General features: G+C 40.6%; 1 protein-coding gene across 4 annotated transcripts in view; it reads right to left on the bottom strand.

Moving 5' to 3' along the window:
- Positions 1-23,577, bottom strand: part of fstl5 (follistatin like 5) — a 168,697-nt gene that overhangs the window by 40,809 nt on the left and 104,311 nt on the right. For 2 of the 4 annotated variants that reach the window (XM_022760203.1, XM_022760204.1), the window contains exons 8-11: positions 19,858-19,869; positions 16,098-16,218; positions 4,729-4,890; positions 3,753-3,887 (exon numbers count right to left, since the gene is read on the bottom strand). In XM_022760203.1, the coding sequence (XP_022615924.1) occupies positions 3,753-3,887; positions 4,729-4,890; positions 16,098-16,218; positions 19,858-19,869 (430 nt within the window). The remainder of the gene's footprint in view (positions 1-3,752; positions 3,888-4,728; positions 4,891-16,097; positions 16,219-19,857; positions 19,870-23,577) is intronic. The other 2 variants (XM_022760205.1, XM_022760206.1) reach the window with 1 other exon arrangement.

Raw genomic sequence — 23,577 nt, 5'->3', positions numbered from 1 at the left:
GGTGTTTATATCCTGTGATGCAATGATGGAGCCTCTGCGAGGGAAGTAATGGTGATACTGTCTTTACTCTCTATTTTCCTGGCGTGGAAGCAGGAATAACTCGTCTTGCCTCCTTTCATCCACTCTGGAAGCTCTTTTTCTGTGCTGGGATACAACTAGGGCTGCACCAAAGATTTATTTTGAAAGTTTTCAGCAGTTTTGGTAATCAATGAATCGTAAAAATCACAAACATTCAGTGTTTCTTGCCTCGAAGTGAGAAGCCTTCTGCTTTTCTCTGTTTTATATTCATCACAAATGTGATATTATTTCGTTTTGGCCTGTTAATCAACAAATAAAGACATTTGATGAAGATGTTATTCTTGGGATCTGGCAAATATGATTGGCATTTTGTCATCATAAAAAAAAATCCAAAAATATCCCCTGTGATCTCAGAATACTTGGTTTGTCTTATAAACAATCCAAAGCCCAAAGATATACAGTGATTAGCTTTAAGTAAATCAGAGAAAGAGCATAATCCTTGAGTTTCATACGTGAAACTAGTGGATGTTTGACATTTGTTTAATAAATGGAAGATGTTAATTGATGGTAAAAATAGTTGTCTATAAAATTTCAGTTGATTAATAGTTCAGCACTTTCCTTACTGTCGTGCTCCACCTCGGTGATCTTTGTGGCACGGTATTTCATTGATTAAGGCCGTATTTGACATTAGCCGTCGCTAGTCAATATGTAACTTTGTAACATCAGGGTTGTGACACAAAGTAACCTTCTTATTTCAAATTTAGAAGCAATTTTTCGACACAAAAGAATCTCCTCTTGTTCCCTCCCATTGAACAAGAGTCTCACACGGTAATTAACTTTGACCTTCTCTGAAATGTCAGAATCTGTCTTTGGGGTTCAAGACCAGTTGTTTGGTGTGTTGTATTCCTTGGTAATTAGGGTTCTCAAAGAGCGCACGCACAGCAACTCTGACATTCGAGTCACACACCTCCACATGTACTCTGCCCGACTCTTTAGATGTCGTTCCCGCAGCTACGACACTTCCCTCCGCCCAGCCTGTCACACATTAGAGGATCATGCTCTGCGAGTCAGAGAGTACTCGTGTGCTTTGAGCTTTTGATGCTCTACCATGGGCCAAAAATGGAGATAGGAGTTGGATATTGGCAGAAACCTTTTTTGGAGTGAGCAACCCCACAGCGACAGGAGTTCAAAGGGATGTCAGCAGACAGCAACGCTGCTGCACTGCGAAAGGAACGAGAGAAGAAACAGTCTTTACTACACTGTCGTAGCCTCGGTCTGAATATCTTACTTTACTGTTAATACTTGACCACTGTAGTTTTCCAATGAGAATATCACTCATTCAGAAACTAGTGAGTAGTAAATGGAGACCGACTCTGTTTTCCATGGATTGGCAAAACTCTGTGAAGCCTGAGGCTAATGTAGGGTAATTAGCTCCACCGCCTGCAGGCCTGAAACGCTGAAACCTTCACCCAGCTCCTAAGAATATACATCCTGACAAGGCATTTAGTTCAGCAGGGAGTCTCAAAGTCCAAGTTTTATGCAGAGTTTGATTACTTATTTAAACTTTAAAATGTGGAGAACATTTGTGAAAAATGTCCAGTATGCTTTCTCAGAGCTCAAGGTTACATCTTCAAATGTGCTTTTTTTTTCCTGACAAAAGTCCAGAACCAAACATATGTTATTATATATATATGTATATATATATATAGATGCTGTATTAGTGTTGGTGCGTGTGCTCTGTGTGTCGTGGTGTGTATGTTGTGATGTGTGCGATAACTGATTCATCTTAAGATGTCAGCAAGGCATTCGTCAAGCAAAAGAAGATCTTTTGGTTCCAGCTTCTCCAGTGTGATTATCTGCTGCTTTTGCCCATTTTATATCTTTGTACACACACACACACACACACACACACACACACATATATATATATATACATATATATATAACATATGTTTGGGTTCTGGACTTTTGTCAGGAAAAAAAAGCACATTTGAAGATGTAACCTTGAGCTCTGAGAAAGCATACTGGACATTTTTCACAAATGTTCTCACATTTTAAAGTTTAAAATAAGTAATCAAAACTCTGCATAAAACTTGGACTTTGAGACTCCCTGCTGAACTAAATGCCTTGTCAGGATGTATATTCTTAGGAGCTGGGGTGAAGGTTTCAGCGTTTCAGGCCTGCAGGCGGTGTGAGCTAATACCCTACATTAGCCTCAGGCTCACAGAGTTTGCCAATCCATGGAAAACAGAGTCGGCTTCCATTTACTTACTCTACTAGTTTCTGAATGAAGGTGATATTCTCATTGGAAAACTACAGTGGGTCAAGTATACAGTAAGTAAGATATTCAGACCGGGCTACGACAGTGTAGTAAAGACTGTTTCTTCTCTCGTTCCCTTTCGCAGTGCAGCAGCGTCTGGCTGTCTGCTGACATCCCTTTGAACTCCTGTCCTGTGGGGTTGCTCACTCCAAAAAGGTTTCTGCAATATCCAACTCCTATCTCCATTTTTGGCCCATGGTAGAGCATCAAAAGCTTCAAAGCACACGAGTGACTTCTGACCTCGCAGAGCATGATCCTCTAATGTGTGACAGGCTGGGCGGAGGGAAGTGTCGTACTGCGGGAACGACATCTAAAGACGTCGGGGCAGAGTACATGTGAGGTGTGTGACTCGAATGCAGAGTTGCTGTGCGTGCGCTCTTTGAGAACCCTAATTACCCAAAGGAAAATACAACACACCAACAACTGGTCTTGAACCCCAAAGACAGATTCTGACATTTCAGAGAAGGTCAAAGTTAATTACCGTGTGAGACTCTTGTTCAATGGGAGGGAACAAGAGGAGATTCTTTGTGTCGAAAAATTGCTTCTAAATTTGAATAAGAAGGTTACTTGTGTCACAACCCTGATGTTACAAAGTTACATATTGACTAGCGACGGCTAATGTCAAATACGGCCTTAATCAATGAATACCCGTGCCACAAAGATCACCGAGGTGGAGCACGACAGTAAGGAAAGTGCTGAACTATTAATCAACTGAAAATTTTATAGACAACTATTTTACCAATCAATTAACATCTTCCATTTATTAAACAAAAATGTCAAACATCCACTAGTTTCACTATGAAACTCAAGGATTAGCTCTTTTTCTCTGATTTATTTAAGCTAATCACTGTATATCTTTGGGCTTTGGATTGTTTATAAGACAAACCAAGTATTCTGAGATCACAGGGGATATTTTGGATTTTTTTTTTTATGATGACAAATGCCAATCATATTTGCCAGATCCGAAGATAACATCTTCATCAAATGTCTTTATTTGTTGGATTAACAGGCCAAAACGAAATAATATCACATTTGTGATGATATAAAACAGAGAAAAGCAGAAGGCCTTCTCACTTCCGAGGCAAGAAACACTGAATGTTTGTGATTTTTACGATTCATTGATTACCAAAACTGCTGAAAACTTTCAAAATAAATCTTTGGTGCAGCCCTAGTGTATCCCAGCACAGAAAAAGAGCTTCAGAGTGGATGAAAGGAGGCAAGACGAGTTATTCCTGCTTCCACGCCAGGAGATGATAGAGAGTAAAGACAGTATCACCATTACTTCCCTCGCAGAGGCTCCATCATTGCATCACAGGATATAAACTATTAAGAACTGACGGGATAAATTATTAAGAGCTCCATTTGCATGGCCCCATGAATAAAAACCGAGACCGACAGCATGACTTATACATACACGTTTTGCGTGCAGAGTCCTCCACAAATAGCGAGGAGATGTCCTCGTCCACACCGGCCTCATTTTTGGCGATGCAGGTGTAGGCGCCGGTGTCCTCAAAGTGCACGTTGCTGATGTGCACCTCACTTCCATTAGCTTTGAGGAACAACAGAAAGAAACAGACAAGAAAAGACGGTTTGCCTTCCAGAGTGAGATAAAAGGCGACTTCCTCTGCCACCGTTACTCTTGTTACGTAACATTTCTCTAATATGTTGGGAGGATTGGTGAGAGGTTTGTTTCAGGGAGAATTCAAAAAGGTAGGAGTTCAAAGCAAGAACGTGGCACAGGCCTGCCACATGCTGCGTTTCTGATTTCGTGTTTCTGTGTACAACCTCTAAAGAAACGAATCTGTCGTTTATTGAAAGAACTGCAAAACTTTAAACTGCGAATATTTGACATTGGGACTGAAGAATAAACACAATTTATCAAGATACAGACATTAAAAACCGCTTGATGACCTAGATGTACTCATACCACAATTTACAGCCGACCTCTCTAAACTGAAGATAGCAACAACATCAAAACAACATCTATCCAGAAAGTCGAGCTACCCACAATTAGCTCCAAGGTCGGTATCTTTCAATGTCGTAATTAAACAGGACAAAGGTCTCAGAAGTGAACCGACACGAAAGAGGAAATATGCTGAACATTTACTGTTACTGAAGATCATTCATCTTCATACAGATCTAAGGTTGTGTTGCCCAGTCCTATGTTATACATATAAAGTTAATCACTGTAAGCAGTATCAGTAGGAGTACACAGTAATTGTGGTCATATAGCAGCAGTAATAGTGAAATTTATGTCGGTGGTAGAAGCAATTGTAGCAGTAAAAGTGTTAGTAACAGCAGTAGTAAAATAATAATGGAAGCAGTAGTAGTGGCAATAAAAGTATCTAAGTGTAGATGCAGTGAGCAGTAAACTCTCGACTCCTCTGTACCTTGCAGGGTGAGCTGTTTGGACAGTTTGGTGGTGATGTCCATGCCGTTCTTCAGCCAGGCCAGCTGGGGGCTGGGGATACCCTCAGCGTGGCAGCGCAGGCTGGCAGTGACGCCTGGCTCTCTGGCTTGGCTCTCCGGGTAAACTCGGATGACGGGAGGAACTGGAAATATGGAGAAAAAGAGGAGAAGGAGACGAGTGAGATGGAGAAATGAATAAGAGGTGCGTGATCTTACACCGTTGTTTACATTAGTATCACTTGAGGAGTGAGGCAACCTTACTAAACGAGAAGTTTTAGAGAGGATGCCAAGTCCTGAACTTATGGCTTTGCATTAGCATACAGCATCAATAGGATCAAGTATATTTTCAGCATAGCTGAATGTCTTTGGATAAGGTTAACACGCTCTTTGAAGCCAAACAAATCAGATAGATAAATAAGGGAGAGAACCTCTGTTCGAACGTTATTGATTTTGCTCGGTAGTCATTGATTTTATGTAACCTTTTGTCAGGAAGGAGATGAGAGGATAGAAGCAGAGAAAACAAAATGTGTGAAGAAAGAAAAGGCACAAACTAAATGTCACTCTCTTCTGCAAACTGTTCCAAGAGCTGACGTTACACATTTCTTCACATTGTGCCACTGTCATTCTGGAGTTTTGCTACTTTACTCTACCCTGAAGCAAAGATAAACAACAAAAACTCTCCTCCATACTGTACTTCCAAGAACATAAATCAACATAAATCAATAAAGCACACAAATACATTAATAATATGCATTTATGCATTGGCTGAGAATATGCCACAAGTTTTGCTCTATACCCCGGGGGCTAACTTGTTAGAGTCTTGCTCCACAACACATGGAAAATATCAAAAGAATGAATTTGAATAATCCTTTAAAAAGAAGACGCCTTTTCTGAACAGTGTGACAATGATAAGACCTTTCAAAAGGATAGTAGTGTATCTGAGGAGACTGTCCCACTGAAACGGTGACTGAAACTTGGACATTGACAATGAACTGTTTACAGAGCGACCGTAAAAAAGCAGCATCATTCATTCCACAACAGCCTGTCACATATAAGGATGACAACCTGGCAGTGGTTTAAGTAGGGACATCAAATCTCTCTATCTTGCCATCATGTTTTCAGCAATCCCTCATGGCCTCCATGGCCCAAATCAGTGTCCTCTTTTTTTTTTTCCTCTCTCTCCTTTCTGAAACAGACTTCAGAGACATGAGCGCAGGATCGAAGTGAGAGACTTGGCAGAAGGAGAGAAGGCAGACGTGCTGTAGAGACCATTTCCTGTGGGCACCGGGTTAGAGGAAGTCTTTACTCAGCCAGGTGAGTGAAAGGACTGAAGATTGCTGCCACGGCCATCTGGTAACCACGGCACTCCCGGGTTTTGGAGCTCACGTCAATCTGACTGCCAACACGCCGTCCACAGTGGGCCACCAAGGGCTCTTATGGCACCCAGGTTACTCTACCAATCACAGTCACAGAGACACTCCAGTTACACCGATGCCCCTCAGCAGTAACGAGGCTGACTGAACAGAACCCATGGAGTCAATTATTTTTTCCTACCTTTTGAGCGAAGATTGTTACTCACACTTACTTTCCTCACACGTGCGCATACGAGCAAACAAAAGCTCTGACCTCATTCCTTTGTGTGTGCAGCTCATGTTCCTTCTCTAGTTTTCCTTCCCTTCATCCGTCTTTGTAACACATGTTTACTGTAAATCATTTTGTGTCAGCATTCTTCTGTAAATAAAGGTTGTTTGAATCTAAAGCTGCATCTGTAAATCAGTCTCCCTGAATGCACAGACAACAGAAGCAGCGATCTCGATACATATTTTACTTTAAAGCAACGTGTAATTATTATGATTCGTGTGTCTTACGTGTTTTGTGTGTATGAACGCTACATCCTGGTTTCAGAGATCTGTGACTAGGACGCGACAGATCCTGGTTTTGGGAAACCTGGAGGTGGATCCAGGTTTTTAAAACATTCTCGGCCATGTTTGCAGGTGCGTCCGCGACGTAAGTTACGAAGCAGTAAGTCAGTAAAACAGGTGATAAAATATATAATTATAATCTAATTATTTTAAAGCTAGCACTCCCCTATCCAAACGGCTAATTGTCTTCCCTTATTATTAATATTGATTATTATTAATATTATTATCATTATGTGTTATATCGTTGATTTAACTGGATAGTTGGAATATCATTATCAGTTTCCCAGGGTGCAAAATTATTATTTTTATAAGGGATAGAAATTTGACATTCAAACTTTAATTAGCTATTACAAACAACAGCCAATCGTGAAATGCCAAACAAGAATTATTCTTATTCATTGTTCCAACGGGAAAAAAAAGCGCAATTAATATTAAAATTATATTATTTAAAAAGTAAAGAGTAAAAAACAAACAAAAAAAGGTCACATACGTCACATATTATGCAGAACATAACTTTTGGCATTAAATGAGGCAGAATTAATTTAGCAGACATTTGAAGAGAGTTTGGTTTGACATTGTTTTGTGCCATTAAAGGAACATAAAACCTGGTAAATGTCCCATGCTTTGGGATTTCACATTTCCTTTTATTCATAGACTTCAAGATGTTTAATGAGGACTTCAAAGTTCACGACTAGACAAAACAGTTTTATAACACCGCAGAGAAAAGTTGTAGCAGTGTGAACTCCCCCGTCTCTGCTAATCTACATAATGAAATTAAATGAAAGTCTGATACTGGTAAGACAGAGAAGTAGAGAAATTAATTAGTTGACTGACCAGTGAATTAACAACTACTTTCGTAAACAATTAAAAAATTTTTGTTATATTTCTAGCAAAAATAAAACTTTGGCTGGTTCACGCTTCTAAAATGTGAATTTGCTGCTTTCCTTTGTCTCATATGACAATTAAGTGAATAAGAAAAAAAATAATATTCAAAAGAAGAACCAAGCGATTTGAGGAGTTCACCTTAGACTCCAGCAAAATTGAAAGTCTTCTGGCATTTTATAGGCAAAACAATAAATCAAGAAAATAATTTGCAGATTAATCAATTACGAAAACAATTGAGTTGCGGCCCTACAGAGAATTAATTGTGCCGTTTCTCTCGTCTTCCATTACTGAGGTTTAAATGAAGAAGCTCAGCTCAGCAGAGTGGTAAATGCAGCAGGGTCCATGCAGCCCGATTCATCCTCCGCCTCGGCCAGTTCAGAAATTATAGATTTTCTGGATGTCAGACACAAACACTGCACTGATGCAGAAAATCAGAAACCTGGATAATTAAGATCATGTACACAAGACACGGAGCTGAGTAGCCAGGTGTCTTTACAAAACAAGGCACGCTCCGTGTTGATCCTTTGTGTCCTCTGATCCTTGTGCTGTAAAGTCACGGCAAATCAACAGCTTAATTCTAAAATATTACCTGATCGGATGAAACTTCTCACCGTGTCGTGGAGATATCTGGACCATATTGAGGACTAAAGAGATGAACGGTCAATTTGTCTACTTTGATATCTCTCAGACTGAACGGCAGGATGTGTTTGTTTGCGGTGTTGCAGGAAGATTTCGAGGTCAAGGCAGACAGGACATGTAACTTTGTTCCTGGCAAAAAAGAAAAAGAAAACCACAGCAGCCTTTTAATCAACAGCCTTTACACTGCGAGCATGGACAGGCCGGGGTTCCGCTTGAACACCTCATTAATAAAACCTCTCAGGAAATCTCACAAAGTTACATTAATTAGTGCGTTGAAATTAAAATTTAGGATGGATCCACAAGACTTATTCAAGGAGAAAATAGTCGTACTGCGACAGTGGTCAGTGAGAGTGACATTCGGATGAGACGGTCAGGCTCACCGCGGCTGTAAAAAGAGTGGTGGTTATCTGAGATCACATTTACCTCCCACTCTGATGCTTGATGTGAACATTAACTGAAGCCCCTGACTTGTATCTGCAGGATTTTCAGCATTGAACTTCTGCCACACGATTGGTTGACTGGATAATTGCATGAATAAACAGGCGTACAGGTAATAAAGTGCTCAGTGTAGGGTCACCCAACATTCAAGGACTTGACGTAAAAGTAATTATGTATTCAACAGTTCTTCTCTGTGGAGGATAATAGTGTAAGAGAAAACAGAACAATTATCTCAATGTAAATCCACCAGGTGCTTCCCAGAGGGTTGGTGCTGGTTTAATACACTAATCCACCAGTTAAGACTGATTTTCTTTGAGATGGTAAAATTAAATTTCACCTGTAGGCTGCAGTTTGTTTTAATAACTCAATTTTATATATGCATTTCTTTTTTGTTTTAGTATATTTTTGTGCGATTCAAAAGATGCTATTTCTTTTATAGCTTTCAAAATCTACTTGAAAAGCAGGGCAGAGGTTGTCCTCTCATGACCAGGGTAGTGTTTTGTTAGGGCCGATACAGTATATATAGAAATATCTTCTGATGCTACTGAGACTGAAGTCAGATCCAATTCCCTACACTTTTTGGGGTAAATTGATCGTGTGATTTGAGAAGCTGGAACTGGTTGACACTTTGTGTTTTGAAGATCTCTGCCTGTGATCCAATCAGAGCCTCTAACAGCTCCACAGAAGTCAGATAGGTTACAGTTAAAGTGTAGGTGCAGTGTGTAGAGGTGTAATTACAGAGTAGGTAAGTACAGGTCTAATCAGTGCTGAGGACGGGCGTATGCTGCTCAGGCAGAGCACAAGTTGAAGTTAAGCCCTCTGTAGGTTTCATGGACCTAATTCAACCAAACATCTGTGATGGGAGGGGCACAGTCGCTGCCAAAACTTTAATAACCCCAGCCTAGTTTCCTCAAACATCCAAGTCAGGTTTCCACGCAGGTATTCATCCTAGATCAGCACGGCATGACTACATAACAGACCCCTCCACATTTCACACACGTCATTGTGTTGTGGATTTATTCCTCTGATTGATCTGAAAATGACTAACTGCTCCTTGCAACCAGCACTTCGGCTAACCTGTCGATTCAAAATGGTATCGGCAGCTTAACTGTTAAAATGGGAAAGAAACTGCAGGTTTTCTCTGAACACTTTAGGATTTCTTCATCACGTTTGCTTAAAAGGTTGAGATACAGAAATTATTGGCCCTGATATTAAGTATAAACTGGGCATTCTGGGTAAATAGAGTGATGTTTAAAGTGAATCTTCACAAAGGGACAATGTGACCTTACAGCTCCTTACACCATAATACACATTTCTCTTTGGCGGGAGGAGAATACCATCCTCACTCAATGCTGAGATTTGTAGCTTTAATTTCTACCGTTGAACAACGGAGCATTAACGTCTCAACTCATTCCTCATTCCTAAGCCTGAAAAGCTATTTAAAACGCTGTGTCACCACAGTTTGCATTGTATTACATCTTATAGATTTTTCTGCCAGGTAGGTATCCTCTCTAAATATCTGGTTTACCGATCTGTACTGTGGAAAACATGGCTGCTGTCTGTCAGTTACAGGCCACTGCTGTTACCCTGGGGGGGGGGGGGGGGGGGGGGGGGGCTGTTAGAGACTTGTGCAGGAAGAACCAAGTTTATCAAAGTTTCTGCAATTCCCTCTCACTGCCTATAGAGCTCATTAAAGGTCATTCCTTAGTTAAAGGCCCATTATCCGAGTAAAAACCTGTGTCAGTGATTTCCCTGTGTGACTGTGGATGTGGGTGAAAGTGTATCCTGTGCTGCTGTAGATTGTCCATCAATGACTTAATCTACTTCATTAGAAGACTGTGGAGAAAACAAAAAAAAAAACAAAAACGGTTTGGCAGGCTTTGGATGAGCACAAATCAAAATGCTGCAATTTGGCATTTAAAATACTTTCAGTACTTAATTTATGTATTTAAGTTGAAAACAAATTCAGCTGATATTATCAGGAGATCTGGGATAATCGTCGTTAATTTAGGATAAGCACTGTTTGCTACTAACAGCAATTAGCTACACAGCAAGTGTTTTTTATGTGAGCTACATTAATGGATGAAACCATTAAACCAAAATTAGTGTAATTATACACAGCGTTTGTGACTAACATGAGAGTAGCTTGTGCGCAAGTGTCATTGATACTGATATTTGAAACCAGGAGATCCCTGATACCTGGGAATACAGTGATACCTGATGCTGCTCTCACAGAGTGTTACAGCGGAGTCACTCCAAAAGAGCCAGAACAAACAAACAACCAGGAAACATAAGACACAATACCTCCTATTTATAAGTTTGATACATGATAAAGTTAAAGTGGCAGTGAAACACAAGTCGGAGCGTCTTTATCTTCAGTAATGAGATGGTTTCATGAGGGATGTGGAACAGGTAGGTGGGTTTAGTTACGAGAGGGATTAAAATCAAATCCTTAAGATTTGATCAATCAACAAAGGGATGAAGGAGAATTAACAAATAAGACCTCAACCTCGTTCTTGGAAATACAAAGGAAATCCACACACAAACCCCCCGTCTATGATATTGATCTTCTAGTTACAACAACCCACAAGCAAGTGCTCAAATGTGTTTTTTTTTTGTGTGTGTGTGTGTGTGTGTGTGTTGAAACAGGATTAGCTTGTCACAACAAATAACTTCTGATTAGATAAATTCATGTACATGCCCCTAAGTGGAAGATTGGGATTTTGATATAAAAACATGTTAAAATTGTTTTCCACATATCCGGCCTATACCAAGAAAGTACTGACAAGTGACTGGGCCCAAGACAAATTCACCCAAGGGACAATATATAGTACGCCTTGATCTTGATCCACCAAGAGAACGATTAATTAACACAGGACACATCATCAACACAAACTAATTAAGAATCACCCACATCAAAACACCTTTGTACAACAATAATAATCAGATGGCTCAAGTAAAAATGTCATTGAAATTATCATTATAAATGTGAGTCTGACCTTCCTGACTTACATAAAACCCTGTAATTTAACAGCTGGATGTGTAAAGTACGGCTGTTTCACAAATGGCAAAGAAAAACAGTGCTGACTGTAATTATAACTTGAGTGTATCAATTAGAGTCCAGTATTTTGCTTAAAGACATCAAGAAATGTTCTGTCTTCTTTCACAGTGAAAACATGCGCCTTTCACCAGCTCCCCAAATGCCTTATTAGCTACAGAGACCTTCAAAACTCTACTTTTCACACCAAACAGGAATATTGTTTGTATTCTGCCTTTTGAAAATGCCTCACTTTCACACTCCAGCGGTATCCATGTGCAAAGCCAATTCCTACGTGCAAATCATTGCAATTTCTTTAGCCCGGACAGTGGTGTAAATGAAAGGAGCGCGCCGGTCGGTGATATTTTTCTACTCAAAACTCGATTCAGACAAGATGTGAAAGAAGTTGCATTCTGATGTGTTTCTGAGAGTGTCAGGAGAGTCACTGCCAGGAGAATGCGACACAGCAGGGCTGACAGCTCCATCATAAAGCTCCCCAGCCAGTCGTCAATCACTCAGCAAGCCTCCCGTCGGCCACGGTGCTCTAGAAGATGAGCAGGCGTGCAGACACACACACACACACACACACACACACACACACGTACACGTACACACAAACACGTACACACAAACACCATGGCAGGAGACCACTTCGCCATCACACCACTGGGAGATTTCCAACTATGCCTGGCAGACTTGTTACAACTCTTCAATCAAATTGAACTCTATGGATGTTGCTTAAAAAGAAAAAAAAAAATGGCCGTCATAACCATCGGATTGTGAGACGTGACCAGGTGCTGTGGCCTCTCCACCACACGTATACAAACACAGACTCGTAAACACAGACACACGCCACAACAAATATGCACACAGGCTTCCTTTCCTTTTGTTGTGATGCCTCCCATGGAGACGTGGCGTCAAATCCAGCTCCGACAACAGTTTTGTCCAGGGCACGAATCCAGTACATTACATGTACATCACATAGCTGGTGAAAATGTACTTTTCAGGGATGAAACTTAAGTAGAAACAGTAAAACTGATGGAGCTGTTTTAAGACGCATTATGGGAATTCTGCTGCGTTTTCTCATCTTGCACAGGTTGGGTTCAATCTCATATGATTTATTATTTACCACAAGGAATCTAAATAAAACCATTAAAATTAAAGACATCTAGTCCATGTTGACTAAAACAATAGAGAGAAAAGAAAAAGACACTATTTTCTGAGAAATTGCTGTATATAGATAAAACCAGGGCTATGCTATCATTCTTTGAGTTTCTTCAATTATCAATATACTTATAAAGAGCAAGAGAGATGCTCTGATTTGCCTTTTCATTTCTAGTGATTTGTATTAGGTTTGGGACGTCTTATTTTATTAAAAGAAGCAGAAAAAAAACATGCAATAATATACCCACCTATATTAAAACAAGATGAATATTGGGCATTTAAGAACTGCTACTGAATCTAGCTTCCCTGCAGTGAGCAGCTTAAAGCTCTCTTCCTCACTGCCCCACACATGTAATTAATCTTTAATGACAGACTTTTGCTTATTAACTACAGCATGTTTATTATAAACAGCCCACGCCAACCACAGGTTTAAACCGGGCAGACGTTTCTCCGTTCTTATTCCAGTCCCTTTGACTAAACTATGACATCCCCAGGTGGCACCCTCCCTAAGACCCCCAACAGGAACACTCCAAGTCTGCAAGTCTTTACGCTGTGTCTGAACTGCTTTTCAGTGCCAAGATACAGCAACACTTCACCAGCTGCAGTCACATGCGGGCAACCCTCTGGCTCTCCGGGGAAAAGTCCAACACAGCAGCATTTAGCTGGTGACTTGTATCCACACATCCACCCGACAACTCTGGGAAAGAGAGCCAGTCCAGCCCTGAGCAAGGATTCTGGTTCCCGAGCCGCTGCTGTGCATCAAGGTGAGCACACATCTAGCTGTGGTCCCCTTTCCCACTAGAAATATGACATTCCAGGTCCTGAGGGCCAGAGGATCAGCACGCCGTGGCCGCCTCCCCTTGCCTGCCATCCGCCCGTGGCGCCATGGGCTTAAATAGTGGCAGTCTCACATTACCTCCCAGCAAGAGCCCATGGATAAAGACTTGGCCACCAACTGCACCAGGTCTTTGAATTACTCTTAGTGTGACCCAACTCACGTGGGAGACCCAGAACTGTTACCGACGACAGCCAGAGTCACAACATTTTACCCATCAGGAATACTTACATTTCAAATCATATTTTCAAAATAAAAGCAGCTTCCCAGGGTGGAGAGCTGCATTTGGTTTTGTTTTTTTTTTTCAGCAACAGAACTGGTCAGTATATTTGACAATTCAACCAAGACTTTCATTAATGTACCCCAAACAACAATTTGTTTCCAGCCACAGTACAAATTAGATGCAACTTTATTGATTCCCGTGGGTAAAGTGGGGTCACTGCAACAAAGAGAGGGCCACAGGAATAAGAAAGCTATGAGAAAAAAAAAAGAGCAGACTCAACAAACAAATGATCACAACATTTTCAAGATAATAGTGGACGCCCTAACATAGCATTACAGTGTCTTCATCAACATGAGGCAGACAAAGAGCCTGGCTGTCAATAAAACACACATGGACAACACATGAAAGGCTTGAAGGGCATTTTGAATCAGTGAGAATAGGTAAACGATCCTCCACACTCCGCACATCGCTTTCAGTACAGAAACTCCCTCTGCTCTCTGTCTGCTTTACAGGGAAATCAAAAATACCTCTGAAAGCACTTCCAGTCTAAATTCCATCAGCTCTTCTGAATAAAACTGTGAATAGTATATATCTTGTCATTCTCTCGTGGCTGCAGAGCGATGGACAGCATTGTGAATCCAGTTTCCCAGAATTGCCCTCTCTTTCAGCTGTTTCCTAATTGAGTTTTAGAAAAATCTCAGTAGTCACTGCAGAGTGATAGCGGGTCCTTGGAGGTTTCACCCAGACTAAGAATGTGTAATTCATAGTCTGCAGTAAAAAAAAAAAGGTCATCTGGAAGTTTCGGTATCAATTACGAACAGAAGTCATCGGTCTCATGAGATTCACTCTGTTTCCATAAACACAATATTTGGTATAATAAGACCAGTATATCATTGCAATTAACCTCAGCGTAATCTCTTAGAGGAATGATAATGAACCAACTGTCCGTCAACTGTAATGAAGATGTTGAGTGCTCTACGCTGACACGCTGTGGTTTATTTATATTCAGTTCATTAGGGCCAGTATGGGAGAAAACAGTCTCATTCACCAGCTCGGCTACTTCACCTTCGCACTTTCCATAATGTCTCTCGTTTCAGCATTCATATGGTTCATTCACCATGCTGAAAGCTATCCCAAACCAATTAGCAAGGAGGGGAATATAAAACTCTTTAACCGACTATTGGTATTGATGCGTATTTAAGGTATGGCCTTCAGTTGAAAGATGGTGGAATGCTCTCCGCAGCGAACAGGGATGTGAAGTGGGAAATAAATAAATATTGAACAAAGTGATACTACACTTAAAAGAGTGGGTGAGAACAGTGCTGTGGTTTTCGAGCCTGGTAGAGTCATTTGTAGCTGTAGCTAAAACAGCAACATCGCACAACATAGATACTGTGACGACTGCTTCCTGAGAAAGAGCTTGGTGCCGCACAGTTTCCCTATTTATTTGTAGAGTCTCCATTAAATAAAGAGTGGCCTCCACGGCCATTCACAGAGAAACTCAAAGTGAAGTACTGCTTGTGAGGGAGCCTTTCGGCTCTCTGGAATAAAGGCTAGTAGTTTAGATAATAATAATGTAATTAAGATATAAGACAACATATTTTCCTGAAGGTAGATTTCTACTTTTATACTTTACTTTTATAAAAACAAACTACTGACTTATGTGATTAAGTTTAGTGCTTTCCTATATTGGTATTACCTCTACTAATGTAGAGTTAACAGTCAGAATCAGCGACCATTCTTAATTTGGAACAAACAGAAGCAGAACGAGATGCTTAATTTAAAAGAACGGACAAAAGGAAATCCCATGGAAGAGGTTTCGCATTAGGAAAAGCATTGCTGAAACACCAGAGCAACGATGACGTGCGACCCACAGACGTCACTAAAACATATTTGGATTTTCACTTTAAAGATGAATGTAAAATATGAAGCCTTTTTGAACAAATCGTCTTAAGCAATAAAAGCACACCGATGATCACCTTGCAAAGATCAATAACATTCAATCAATCTTTACAACAAAAGCAAATGTATCTGTCTTTAACACCTGCAATCTGCCAGCTACAGTGGCTGATGGATAGAGATACATCGATATTTTACTCGAAGGGTGTTTCAACAGCGGAAAGAGACACGCAGCTCATCAGCTGCATTGTTGAGGGTAAAATTAGTTTAATGAAAAGTGTGTTATGTGAACACTATGTGCCTCTTACCGTTCACTTGAAGAGTGTGGGTCTGAAAGAGTTTCTCGTAGCCGTCGGCATGACAGGTGTAGTTGCCCATGTGGGTCGTCGTCACCTTGGTGATGTATAATGAGCCATCATCCCCAAAGTCCTATCAGTCAGACAGACACAGAAAACAGTTCTGATGACTTTAGAGAAACAACTGATGATCGAGAGGCGGCGGCGGCGGTGACGGTTGAAGGCGTTTAGAGATGAAATGAGCTGTTTTCAATGGGAACGCAACAAGCCTGTCGTGTGCAGATGAGAAGATAAACATGTTTCGTGGTATAGGAAATGAAGAATACAACAATAATCCAAAAAGGCACAATGTGGAACAATGTCCATCAATCTAAGTCCAAGTTGAAGCCATTTGGTGCCACAAAAAACAACAGAGCAAAATAAGTGTGAAAGTCACAGTTAAGTAAATTTGTCTTCTGGTACATGTCATTTTTCCAATCAGAGGAAAGTGATCTGATGGAAAGGGAGGCTATAAATGATTAGTATAAAGTGACACAGTGTTAACTGCTTTCAAAACAAACCAAGGAAATGTAGTGCTGCAGACACACTCAATCAAAATAACTTCTGCTGCATTCAAATGTCATTGCCCCTGAAAAGGACAAAATGGGTATTAGTCGACGTGCGTGCCACACAAACACACAAAACATGTTGCACTTTGATTCTCATGTGGCCTATTTAAAGCAAAACAAAAGCTGTAATTAAACCAAAACCAATCCATGATGTGAACTTGTGCAGAGGCAACTGAAACATGTTTAATTCATGCTGTGTTACGATTATTAACCAGCAAACAAAAACAAAAAGAAAATGGTGCTGGACAAAGAAAGAGCAAACAAAAAGCTATGGAAGAGAAAGAAGCTAATGAGTCCACTGATGGTGGCAAAGAGCAAATACCTGCGACCTTGTGAAGACCACACTTCGATGAAAAGGTATTTTAACAAGACACTGTAATGAGGTTTTGAAGTATATAGTGTCTTAAAGTAGCTGTATAAAATGTTTGGTGTTGATTCTTTAAAATGAAAGTCAACGTTTTATGTTCTCCGGGTCCATATTGTTAAAGTGACTGTAAAATATTTGCACTTGTGAACGAAAGGGAAAAGTAAAAAGCTTTTCTTCTTTCAACCTATAAATACCTATAAATACACTTACAGACCTCAGGAGGTCTATGAAGTTACGAGCAGCCCGTCAAGGTCATACATGGCTGCAGCGGTGAGGCGGGGGCTGGGGTGGGGGAGGAGGGGGTTTGGAGTGACTGTACAGTAAGGCACTGGTCATGAATGAACCTGAAGCAGTATGTTAAATTCATAACAGCATGGTTTTTCATTATAGGGTAACTGTGGTGCTAACGTCCCTTTATCGTCTGTTTCCTCTGACGAATCTCGTCTCCGTGCAGAAGAATATTTCTTTTTCTTTCCATTTCAGCCAGTTTTGTTTTATTGTTTCATACCTATTTATAGAGTTTTATATCTTTATATATTAAATTGTTTATCAAAATTTCTACAGAAGATAGATCATTTCACACAAATAAAATGTACTGTTTCTAAACTAAAATCACGTTGATGCAGTATAACTATCAATTCTTTAACAATCAATGTACGTGATCACTTGATTTTTTACTCACTTTACACTCCTTCACTTCGCTGTAAGTAGGAGTGAGATTTTTAATGTGTCTCTTTCTTGACATAAAATTATTTTACTCCTACGTTGTCCCAGTTTTTTTTCTTGTTACAGTCAAATATTCACATAATTCTCAAAACAGACAAAACTATATTAGAACTGAAATTGTCTCTGAAGTTTTAATTTGTTGATTTGAGGCAGAAGACTCAAATCTAGAGTAAATTACACACTTTTAGAAAGTCTTTAGAAACAAAAAGAACTAACTGTGCTCACAATAATAGGTTTTTACCACTTTCCAAAGCACAGTGGCTTTTCAGAGATGAACCTGCTCCGGCGCTCATTAGAGTTTTCTCTTCAGTCCCCGCTAACTTGATGAAGGCCAAGTGCCAAAACGTGTTCATCCCTGATTGCTGCCATGCATTAAAAAAACATTCAGATATCTTTAGTGGTGTTAACTTTTGAATGTCCATGACTCTGTCCCTGTGCTCCTCATTTCTTATAACTGAACTTACAACTTCAAAAAAAAAAAAAATACTCGGCCTTAATTACCAGTCCTCTTTCTGAGGGGGGGGGGGGGCATAAAAAGATAATAAAAAGATTTCTCATTAAATTGCTTTTAACATTTGGATCACATCTTTGCTGGCTGTTTACGTCTCGGCATTCAGCTTCCCCTTAAAAGTCTACAGACAAGCAAGGAGAGCCAGCCACCGTGTTTACAGGCGTACACTGTGTTTATCAGTTCGTCCCGGTGCGCTCCGATCTAACCCACGAGCTTGGTAACAGCTCGGCCTGAGTGAAGCATCAGAGCCTCACAATATGAGGGGAAATCGATGGTGCGTTTTGGCCCCTTGGGCTGAGAGCATATTGTGTCACCTTCTTAAATGAAAAATGAATGGGGGGAGAAATGAAACTCAGAGGGGTGGAACGAGCCGCGGCGGAGGCTGTCGACATGATTCCTCCACCTCACCTCAGCTATCAGCAGCACCCAGCGCCCGGCTCTCTGCAGACGAGGCAGACCAGGGTAGGACTACTCAGAGAAGGGAGACAAGGGCAGGTAAAGGTGGATTTACAAATAGGCCATAGCCCTCAAGAAACTATAATTAATAAAGCTGTCAGTGCCAGGTCACCTCTGAAGGGGCACTAAAGAGCCACCTCATTGGATAGCTAACCTCAGGTAGTGACGAGGCATTTCAGAAAATGGCCTTTGAAGAAGTTTCCAGCTCGGCCTCATGAAACGTCGTGAGAGGAACATAATATGCTGAGTGAAAACACCCTGCAGTGTGAACACGATGTAAGGATATCGAGAACACCTTCTTTAAAAAAAAAGGGCAGTTCACCCAAATTACAAAAACATAAATAAGCCTTTTCTTCCTTACCTCTGGTCGTATCAAGCCACGCAGATACTTTCAGTTTTTACCTGCCAAATGTTTTTGAGATTTCTACTGGTAATTTTTGCCTCCACTCCAAGACAATGGAAGTGAAAGGAATTTGATCTGTGGTGGAAAAAATGACATTTTAACAAGGACAATTCAACTGTCCGGCGCTCTGGGGACAGTTTCTGGAGAGAGATGTTGTTGTTGTCGTTCATTTGTTTTGATGTCGTGACCATAAAAAAAAAACAAAAACTAAACTCTCAGCGTGGAGGAGGCAGCACCGTGAGGAAATATGTTGTTTTTTTTGTAATTTGGATTAAAACACTGATTTAAAACTATAAACTTTCAGCGATCACAATCTAGTTTCAATTCTCATGTAGACAAATATTCTTTTGTCTTTGGGTGAAGTTTTAATTTTCAATCCAATGTCTGGTAAACCTTTTTGCATGATGACAAAACAAAACAAAACAAAAACAGGTTTCCAGCACAACTTCACACACTTGGAGAAAGTGAAAATGGCTGTGGAATCCTTTGGTGGTGAAGCAACATAATGTTCATGTCTACAACCTGTTCGCTGCGTTTCAGAGTTTGTGATGTGGATCGCAGCATCATGCATCTGTTGCAGGCACTTCACTAGCTTTGAGGGCTTTTTTGTGAATGGAATGAAAATGAGTGAGGTAATGTCAGTTTGTTGAGACAAAAAGAAAACCCCCCCCCCCCCCCAAAAAAAAACCCAAACACCCTACCTGGGACGGGATCTGTAGGAGGAGGGGAAAAAAACAGACGTCAAACATTTAGAGGTTTAATTCAATCACAAGATATTAAGGCATTAGAAATGGATTGTTAATTAACCAGGTTTCAGCTTCTCAGACGTGAGTTTTTTCTTGTCTTAACGTAAAGTCAACTGGGTTTGGACTACGGTTGAACTAAACACTGGTCATAAGGAAACTAATTTTTTTTTTACTGTTTTCTGATAATTAGAAAAGATAACCAACAGATTACGTGATAATAACTCATTATTAGTTGCAGGCCTATTATAGACTATGTACAGAATATAGCACAGTGTAAGTGTAACATCAGGATTGTATAGGAGTGAGTACAGGAGTGTGGTTCTGGGCTCCCAGACCACATGATAAATTCAATGAAAAACCCATCTTGACAGAAGTCGGAGATATAATGAAACAGGCCACTGTGATTCAGTAAGATTCATGTGTTATTTGCCATATAATGTTGCACAGCTTGATTTGTTCATCCCCCTGAAACAGCACAGGAAGAATACAGATCGGATTATATGGCCTGGTTCAAACTGATCAAAGCTGAATGCGGATATTATAAATAATCACACACATTTAATGTTACATATGGTTCACTTTCTCTATGCAGAGTGAAAACTACCAGCACAAGGAACAGAGCATTATGGGAGATGCAAACACCTATTCCAATGGACAAGATAAGAAAGGAGGGGAGGAAAGATGGAGCTCAGATTGTACTGCGTCCTGCGCTGTATCTATTCCTGCTGAAGCTACAGACCTCAAAACATATTTCCTATTTTTAACAGTTCTGTGTTTTTTCATGATTAAATTCAAAGATTTTGGTGCAAAGTCAGGTATATTTTTTTTTTTAGTGACCTTGCAAGTTGACTTCTCCGACTATCGGACACATTGCTCTAAAAAGTTGAAATCTTTAAACAAACTTTGACATTTTATTTCCAAACTCTGAGAATTATAAAATATCAAATGCGGTTTTCATCTTCGGCACTATTTCCGACTCACCATCCCCAGACACAAACATGAATGTGTATACACACACACACACACACACACACACACAGGCATACGCAGTACATGACTGTGTCTTTTGCTCGGCCACTCAGGGAGGATTGAAATACTGACAGCCTTGGATGATGATGCAATAGCCAGCAACTGTCAACTTCATGGAATTACAGTAAGCTGCTTTGTCAAAATTTAGAGAGGCTCTATTGAACTCTGGGATACAAGCGCACCGCTGGGATTAATGCGCGATTCACTAAGTCTGAATGTCGACAAAAAAAAATAAAAAATTCCTCTAAAATAACGCGTCCTAAACTGGGAAGGCCTGCGAGATTAGAATGCATAAACCTCCCATGTGTACTCACAGGAATATGACTCTAATTAAGGCTGGCAGTGGATGCTCACAAATATTAACAGCCAGCAATTATACAGAAATTGTCTGCAAGGCAATTTAGAATGGGTCTGTGGATGCCAGGTGCAGACAAAATCCATTCTCCTCTCTGGAAGGAACAACAATGATTGACTGGAAGTCTCAGAGCCAAATATAAATCTGGATTAAGCCGGCGTTGGTGTGCCGCTTGTGTTCCATCGGTGGTTTCTCCTGGCGCTGCGTGGTTTGCACACAGTTTTTCTGATGAGCCACAGGAGACCGTTAGTGCTCACGCTGCTTCCCTTGCTGGTGGTGTTCAGTGTTAGTGCAGCTGTTCTCTGGAGGTGATATCTGCGCACTAGTGGAGGTTGTAAGCTCAAGCTTTGTTAGGCACAAACAAAAAAATCAAATCTGACAACTGCACACACCCAGAGCGGCAAAGTACAGCGCGCTCTCTCCGTCTGAAGAAACAGATTAGTCGTAGTTTTAGTAGTAGTCGTTGTGTTTTAACTCACTCTCATTTCATGAAGCTGCTCCGTCATCAGCCATGATGCTGTGTGTGCCATAGAGACAGAGAGCTGCACAGGTAATATAAAGATCCTGAGGATACCAACGTGGCTCAGGGTATTTACATCTTCAAACTGTTATTTGCTTCCTTTTTTTCAGCTCGCAGCCTGTTCTCCCCTCCACTGTCTTAACAATAGGGAAAGAAATGAAGAGCGTATGATCCCAACGTGAAAAGCTAGAAAAAGGCCAGAGCATAAAACCATTTTTAAAAAGCTCTGATGCACAAACATCCAACAATTTCAAAGGATAAGGTCATTACAAGTCCTTCACCTACAGTATGTGCCGTCTCCAATCCAGCTATCGATGAACTTCAGACAAATCAGTTTTGTGGATACGATGGACATACTGAACAGCATTCAGCATTTGGCAGCAGAAGTTTTCATCCCTGAGGTGACATTTGAATTGAAAATACACCTGAGCAAGATCTGATATTAGTCACGGGAGAAACTGATGACGCTGTGTGAAGCACAGACGAAGACCACCTCTGGTCGGGACACTGAACTGCAATGTGTCTTCGGGCAAAATCAGGAGATGAAACAAAAACTACTTCTATTGAATCTGTTAAAAAAAATTAAAAAAAATAAAAAGAGGGAAGAAGTAAAACAGTTCTTGGAGAAAATAAATGAAAGATAGATCAAAGCCTGCATTGACCTTAAAAGACCTCACACCTTTTCTTTTTTTCTTCCACGAATCCACCGAGAGATATTCAGTGTTTAAAAATTATAATCTGACTTGACATTTCTTTTTTCTTTTTTTTTTTTTTGTTACACCCGGCGCTTGCATTCATCTTTTTTTGGGCGATGAATTGCTTAAAAGCAATCGTAATATATAATAGAAAAAGGCAAACGGTGGAGGAACTGTGACTCCCATATGCACGGCCTAAAGATAACCTCACGCTTTGGAGCTGCTCTTTATGGGAATCACACATCATCAACAAGCAGAACCGGCACACTACTTTAGAGCCAGTTGATGGTGCCAAGGATGACTGGCGACAGCTGGGCGCCTCTTACTCATTTTAAGGGTCATCAACATTTAATGTTACATTAGCGGCTTCGCTGGGTCTCCCTTTATCTACTGCGACAGTGTTGACTTAATTATGCACAGCAGTATCACACTCATCTTGGTCAGCCCTGACACACACAAGAGGAAAAGGGTAAGGCGAAAGAGGTCTGCCTTTTCTGTACCTCGCCACATAAGTACCCTTGCTCCTTTTGATGTGGATGAAAGTGACACAGGGGGCTGTCTAGAGCTGCGCATGTAGATTAACACACACACACACACACACACACACAGGCTTTCACCGAGTTGTAAAAGTAGGTCCTTCCTCTAGGGCTGAACCCCTTTGGTATCCCCCCTTCATCTTCCTTTTTTGTCTGAAATCCCTGTCCCTCCCAGCAGTCTCTAAACACAGACACCAAGAATACAAACTGACATCCTGGATTACTGTCAGACCTACGATACAAAGCCAGCGCCAACAGTCAAATAAAAAGTGCTGACAATCTGAGCCGCTGCCAAAAAAAATAAAGTGGAAATATGATGAGAACGAAACATAGGATGAAATTTACAGCTCGTCTCTGAAACTGTCGTTAAAAAAGTGATGACGCTTCACAACGTGAAAACGCAGTAATTAGATCTGTTCACTGCATGTATTCGAGTAATTCAACTATAAATCTCATTATGTAGCTGCTTACATATTCTATCAGTGTATTTATCTATGTCCCAATGTGTCTACTTATATTTGGATCTACCTATTTATAGTA

This window comes from Seriola dumerili, unplaced genomic scaffold, assembly GCF_002260705.1.
Source record: "Seriola dumerili isolate Sdu_G_001 unplaced genomic scaffold, Sdu_1.0 BDQW01000331.1, whole genome shotgun sequence".
NCBI classification, from domain to species: domain Eukaryota; kingdom Metazoa; phylum Chordata; class Actinopteri; order Carangiformes; family Carangidae; genus Seriola; species Seriola dumerili.
Note: the sequence above shows the minus strand (reverse complement) of the source record. Positions and strands in the feature narration are given on the sequence as shown.